Source organism: Ceratosolen solmsi, unplaced genomic scaffold (genome assembly GCF_000503995.2).
Source record: "Ceratosolen solmsi marchali unplaced genomic scaffold, CerSol_1.0 scaffold43, whole genome shotgun sequence".
Classification (NCBI taxonomy): Eukaryota; Metazoa; Arthropoda; class Insecta; order Hymenoptera; family Agaonidae; genus Ceratosolen; species Ceratosolen solmsi.
This window is the reverse complement of record NW_011948431.1, coordinates 4,767,678-4,774,706: the sequence shown is the minus strand read 5'-3', so window position 1 is coordinate 4,774,706 and position 7,029 is coordinate 4,767,678. Positions and strand designations below refer to the sequence as shown.

Genomic DNA, 7,029 nt, shown 5'->3' with positions numbered 1-7,029 from the left:
CCCCCTCCAGACTCTCGCCTCTCTCTCGCTCTCTCTCTCTCTCTCTCTCTCTCTCTCTCTCTCTCTCTCTCTCTCCGTCATATATTCCTCTTTCTAACGCACACATGACTTTACTAAACGAAAGACGCTTACAATGGGGAATCGCGATCGTTCCGACTCCCGCCCGCCCGCCCGCCCGCCCGCCATCCTCTTGTCACTCCCTCCTCGTCTTTAGGGGCCACTGTAACCGCGGTCACGTCACCCCGCCCATTCCATCGATAGGACCCTCTTCCCTTAACGGCACAGTCGTCCTCGGAGCAACTTCCGGTGTGGCTCGTCGTCCTCGGCGAACAAAAGATCGTTCGTCACGAGCCTCGTCATTGCCACGCGATAGGACAATAACTCAGATTCGCGAGCGATAAGTGTGAAGCGCGAGTGGCTCACTCGAGCTTTTCGTCCCAGCCTTCGGGAGGGATTCCCTTCCTTGACTGTCGCTCCGCGCGAAAGAGGGAGATCCTTATCGACGCCGGAGCGACTTCTTCTCGTTCTCCTTCCCTCCACCCATCCTCCCATCATCCTCCTCCACCTCCTCCTCCTCATCCTCATCCTCCTCGCGCAGTCTCACCGGATTGCCGGCCACGTGGGCGGGGTTGTTGTTTAGTCGGAGAGGCTGCGTGGAAGGTGTTACGTACGCGTCGCTGGGGCTCTTATTACTCCCTCGGACGTGGCTTATAAATGATAGCCGAAAGTTTTGCGCCGCGCTTATATTTTTTAATAAACGGCTATAAAGATTCACGACAAGCGTGAAATTGTTTTTCGAGGCTAATGCGCCACGATGGCATTATAATTAGAGAATTTCTGATTTTTCTGCGTCCGAGGAAAATTATTACAAGGGTCGGATTACCCTTATATCCTATCGTCTCTCATACACGTTCCTAGGCGTTCCTTCACCCCCCGTCGCCCATCACCTCCCCATCCCCATCCCTCGTCTTATTCCTCGTCATCGTCAAACGAACCGAGAAACCGCATCACCACCACCACCACCACCACCACCACCACCACCACCACTATCGCCATCACTCCGCGGCATATGCTCATTTTATTGTACGTTATCCACGTATTTAATAGCGCAAAAAGACCAAACTTTATTCGATTCATCGCTTCACCTTGTTAATGCAATTTAAATTTGCAGTCTGACTTTTTTACACATCACATTATTTATTGCGAAATGTTCCAGTGGATTTTCTGCAACTTGTTAGCTGTACCGGGAATTTAATTGAAATTACGTAGGTATTTGAATATGATTTCGCTGAGGTACGGCCGTGATGCTTGGCCATGAGATGCCTTTATTTTGTCCTGGAGATGCCGAATGAAAAGAGTAGGAGGGGATGAACGGTCGAGGCGGTGCCATCGATTTCGTCAATCATTCGATGGACGACTTCCGGCACCTCGGTCTGACCTTTTCCGGGATGAGAATCACGGCGCCGCTCCGCAGCAAATTATTTCCCTGCGGCATTATCAGGACGACTCGGCATTTATATTCGTCTAGCAAAAACTCCTTCGTCTCTCGCTGTTTCCGATATTGATAATCGCTCAAATTTATAATACCTCTCGTGAATAATAATATGCGGCTACGTACGAAGTAAAAGACACGAATGGATATGGAGCATCGGAAATTCAAAGAATAAATAAAATTTTGCAAAATATCCTCTTGAAGTCTACGAATGCTATCCAACTTTACCTAAATCTCTAAATTTCTACTCAAGCGCGTTAATTGCAAAGCTTGTCACAATTTGTAAATTTTCCATTTTTTTTGGCATATTAAAGGTGTTGTGGTAAGAGTCGTGTCGAGCACTTATTGATTCGAGCCATTTTTTTTTTTTTTTTTTTTTTTTTTTTTTTTTTTTTTTTTTTTTTTTTTTTTTTTTGTAAAGACGTACAATAAAGTAGTCCAATACATTCGAATACTCGCGCTATAATGTTTGTCTACCTCGAAAAGTGAAAGATTATGTCACCAATAAAAATTGCATTATAACTGTGTAATATACTTTTATAGTTTTATGCTCTCTTGTGTGTTTGTTAAAGCATCTCTGAAAAGTAAATCAATGAACGAGTATGACGATTCGTAATATAAAAACTTCAAAAAAGAATGAAAATGAAACAGAAGGAAAGAAATACAAAGAGAGAAAGAGAGAGAGAGAGAGAATGTTTATCACTGTTTGTGTTATCACGAACGAAAGTATTCGAGCCGAAAGCCGATATGCCTTGCTCTAATTTTCTCGTGGCCTTCGTCCTCTCTACATTGTACTATTATAGAATATTTATTTAATATTTTTGGCTAAGATTTTCCCTTAAGTCACGAAAATAGGATACACCGGAATAACAAAATTAGAGCGAAAAATGTAATATGTTTTTTTTTTATTTTTGTGTTAGTAGTTAATTAAATAAAATTGCAAGGTAATATGAAAGTATCGTCATGGAATTACAAATCGATTATCTAATTGAAGGGAATTCGAGTTTATTAAGCTCGAGCGGATCCCGAATCTTGTCATTTAAATTTAAATTGCTGCAAAAAAATTAATGCTTACGAAAAAATCTTACGTAATCCATCACGCTGACATTCGTGCATATATAATTCTCCCTTCCCTTCCCTTCCCTTCCCTTCCCTTCCCTTCCCTTCCCTCCCTCCCACCCTTTTTTTCGTATATTTTGTTTTTACAAATCCAATTCAATACCTCGATAAACCATTAAAAGCGAAATACCATTTTACCATCGCGCAAAATTTTTACTTAACATATAGTAAAGAAAAAAAAACTGCAATAAATTTATATTTTGACTCGCTAGTACTTTAAAAAGACATTTTATGCTATAATAATGTTATCACATAAAACAAAAAAGTTGAGCTGCATTTACTTTTTATTCTGTATTCCAAGAAATCATTGAGAATTACAATTCAATCGGAAAGTCCAAGCCATAAACTTGATATTTATTAAATATTAAAATTCGGTAATTATAAATCGTTACAACGCCATTTTACCACGTAATTTATAACCCTTATAACGAAGGAATTTATTATTTATTCTTTTTATTTCATTATAAGACTTGTAAATGAGCTGTTGTCGGTGACTTGGAAGTATTGAAGTGTCAATTAAAGGGAATATTATATGTAGCGCGTGTGTAGTAACGCATGAAATAAATATTTCTCTATGATTTCATCGAATACATGCCTATGAATTATAAAGCGGTAGTTGGATAATTTTTAATCAAAATGTACTCCTTGGTCGATTCGTCTGCAAATTGCTCGTTATTAATTTTGACGATTGATATTAAGGAACTTTATTAGGCTGCTTGGAAAAAAAAAATTTTTCTTTTTTTTATCGAAATATCGATGCCCACCTATTGGCCCGTAATATTAATAGTCACGTGTATCTGAAATAGTCGAGCAAAGCTCAATTGATCATAGGAGGCTGTGGGTGTTCTCCCAACCGTTTATTACGCCTCGTGTCTCTAGCTTACATTTTCTCGCGCGCCCATACGGGCCGAAACCTGTAAAGTCTCTCGATGCTGATTAAAAATTCGATGAAAAAGGCTGAAAGGAGGCAAGTGAGCCCCCGCACGTATAGTCGAAGAAGCACAAATCACTGGAGACTCGTAAAATTGACTGGACACCTTAAGACGGGGCGTAAATTAAAGACGAGAAGGGTTTGAGTTAATGCTTTGAGCGTGAATCGGTCAAGATTATTATACCACGATAAACTATTGTCTTTATATCTCGAAAATATTTAAGCCTTTAAATCGCACAATATTCATATTCGCAAAATATTTCCACTTTTCAAAGCGTCGCTTTCTTAATAAATTAAAAGAATAAACGAAAACAAAATGAAAAACAAGAAGAAAAACAAAGAAAATTGACGAAGAAGAAGATGAAGAAGAAAAAATTTTAATATATCCGATAATACCATTCTATACTCCAAATAAGGCACATTGAAGCTGAGATTTATTTTAAAAATAAATACGTGTATTTGATAATTGATACGGTGGCTGTTGTAGATTACGAGTAACTTGCAAGCTCGGAAATAGCTTCGATTGTGGAATAGGATGGGAATAATATGCGAAAGGTTCGATGCAAAATAGAAATTGTTGAAGAAAATCGTTAGAAGCATTATAACGTGGCATCGCATTTGCAGGAAATGTAGAAAAACTTAACATTATACGATAATACGAGTTCCCTTTGTTTATCTCTAAGATCACGGGAGAAGAGAATAGTTGTCAAGTGTTATGGCAATCTCGAGAGCTAAATACCATGAGTTTTTTTAGCGAACGAACGAATGATTAAATGCAAAAGGATTCATTTTATTATTGATTTTGATTTTTTTTCTTCATTACATTAAATTTTGCGACTTTGAGATATACGTGCAGTCTCGCGTCGGTGCTTAGTTTCAATAAAATTGTAAATTTGTAAAAGTAATTTGTTATCTATGTAAACTATGAGTAATGGAATAATGGAGAAGGTTCGTAATAGGCGATCAAGAACGTAAATAATTCTACATTCCCATACATGCGCGTTTATCAATGTTGGTACTATATTGGTAAACTGTGTACAGGTCGATGTAGGGACGTCGTCGACGACGTCGCAACGGGGCACATTTCACTTGCTGACATCGGAGTAATAGGGGAACCGAAATTAGACGAGTTTCTCTTTTAGGCGTCGGTAATGCGTGCATTTAAAATTTTCTTAAATACTTTAATTGAAGTAAGATTTTTCATCTAAAAATATATGAAAATAATGTCGTGAAAGGGAAATACTTAATTTTAGACAAGTGAGCCGGGGCTTGGTTAAAGTAATATATATATATATATGAGAGATTATTGTTATTGTAGAATTGCTAATTTTTATAGAAAGACGTAATTTTCTGTGCTACCGAGTCGAATGTTTGGCGGCCTTCGTTATTCTCTCCCTTAATCAAACGACGATATTTCTTTACTGGTTGGCAATTTTTCTATCTTTTTCTTCCGTTTTTTTTTTTTTTTTTTTTTTTTCTTTCTCTTTATTTCTTTTTGCCCGCATTTATTTATTTATTTGTGCATAAATATGTATTGTAACGACTTTTTAATTGTTTATGGTGTCGATGAAAATTGCTTGAAATAATGGTGTGCTTGATTGTCTCGGAGGTTAGGAAACCGGTGTCGATGACTTTATTCCATTTGCATTTCAATCGGTATATTATTAAAAGAATTTTTCATTGTTTCACACTTGAGTCGGGTGTAGTTTCAGACAATTATCTTATATTATTTATAATTACACATTCTGTTGGGAAGATGAACGTACGAGGACTCTTTCCACGTGTAACTGTTTAATCTCTAATGATTGCACGCTCGTAATAATATTTGATCTACAAGCGTGTAAATATATAGGAAATTAAACAATCGATGGAGCAATTAAATTTCAAGTGCATGTCGAATCATAGATTGGATAGCGATTAATAAAAATCCAGAGCGAACAATTTATAATTCACGCGGATTCTTAAGTATGCTATTATCAATGTACAATATCCTCATTCTCATACACAACATTCAAATATAACACGAGCCTGTAATTATTACAAAACGACAAAGAAAGAACTCTTATGTTAAAATTATCTAATGAGGCCCATTATGATACATTTATATTATCGATAGCCCGTCCGTGGTACTTGTGAAGTCCGAGCTCGTTTACGGCTTAACAATTTTTTAAAAAAAGGAGTTTGTAAGGGACGTTGAGAAGAAGAAAAAAAAACAACTAATATGCCTATGTATAATAATCAGAATCGTTGTCTCCTGCTACTCTCAATGTAACTCACGCGAAGCAGTAATTATCCGACTTATGAATAACTTGTTGCCATATATTTGTTTGCAGTGCACTTTTAAATGGCCAATGCTACCGCCAGAGGCCATTTGAGAAAGCCATCCGCAGGTTAAACTTGAAAACTTTATCACCAAAAATTCGAGGCCCGGCAACCCGGCAATAATTACCATAATAATGAAAAAAATCTTGAGTGTTCGTCAGCCGGCAGGCTCTACCCAATAGACAATAAAGAGCTATTAAAAACGAATTAAGGATAGAATAGCGAAATTACCTGGAGGAATAGCATGAAGCAGACCCACTGATAGTACCTGTACTCCTTCCTCTCGTTCTCCGGGTAGGCCCTGGAGTTGTCGACCCCGGGGAAAGGCACCTCGTAGCCTTCCTTTTTCTTGTAAGCCGCCGTGATGGTGTAAGTACTGTGTATCCAGCAGTAGGTGTTGAGCACGTCCTCCGGCAGGTCCTTACTGTGTATGCAGTCGATCGGATTGCCGACGTACTGGCGCGTCGTCACTATCAGCGAGAACGCGATCAGCAATATGACCGTGAAGCTGTAGTGCAGTCGAAAAACCGCGGAGTCAATTTGGATGTGCGATATCTTGATGAGGCTCTTGAGGCCACGGAATATGTCCAACATCTTCGTAGCCAGCTCCGATGCTCGCTTATAAACTCGCGATTAGAAGGGGCTGCGAGAGCTCCTCCACCGGGACATTGGCTAACCGCGGGTATTACGATGGGACGCTGGCTGACTCGCGGGCGTCCTCGCAACTATGCGCTAACGTTAGCCTTCGAGCCTCGCGTCTACGTCGAGCATGGCTGCTCGCTACGATTGGCATCTATCAAATGTGCGTCCTTTGTCCCCGTCCTCGTCCTCGTCGTCCTTATCGTCGATCCTCGACTTTGTCTTTGTTTTCGTCTTCGTCGGCGTCCCCGTCGTCCTCGTCTTCGTCGTCTTCGCCTTCGTCGTCGTCGTCTTTCTTGTCTTCCTCGGCGGCTGCGGTAATAGCTGCGTCGCCGTCTTCGTCGGCGGCAGTGGCAATAGCTGCCTCGCCGTCCTTGTCGTTGTCGACGTCGTTGTCAGAGTCGCTGTTGCTGACCTCCTTGTTGTCGTCAATGTCGGCGTCGGCGTCGGTGTCGTCCCCGTCGTCGTCTTCGTCGTCGTCGTCGTCGTCGTCGTCGTCCCCGTAGTCGTCGTCGTCGTCGTCGTC

The 7,029-nt window shown here is 40.2% G+C and overlaps 1 protein-coding gene across 2 annotated transcripts in view; it reads right to left on the bottom strand.

Moving 5' to 3' along the window:
• The window catches only part of shakB (Innexin family member shaking B), a 78,505-nt gene extending 71,771 nt beyond the window's left edge, over positions 1-6,734 (bottom strand). For both annotated transcript variants that reach the window (XR_912946.1, XM_011502104.1), the window contains exon 1: positions 6,096-6,734. Coding sequence is in view for 1 of the 2 variants with exons in the window: in XM_011502104.1 (XP_011500406.1) it covers positions 6,096-6,458 (363 nt within the window). In the remaining variant the exon portion in view is untranslated. The remainder of the gene's footprint in view (positions 1-6,095) is intronic.
• Positions 6,735-7,029: the final 295 nt, after the last annotated feature.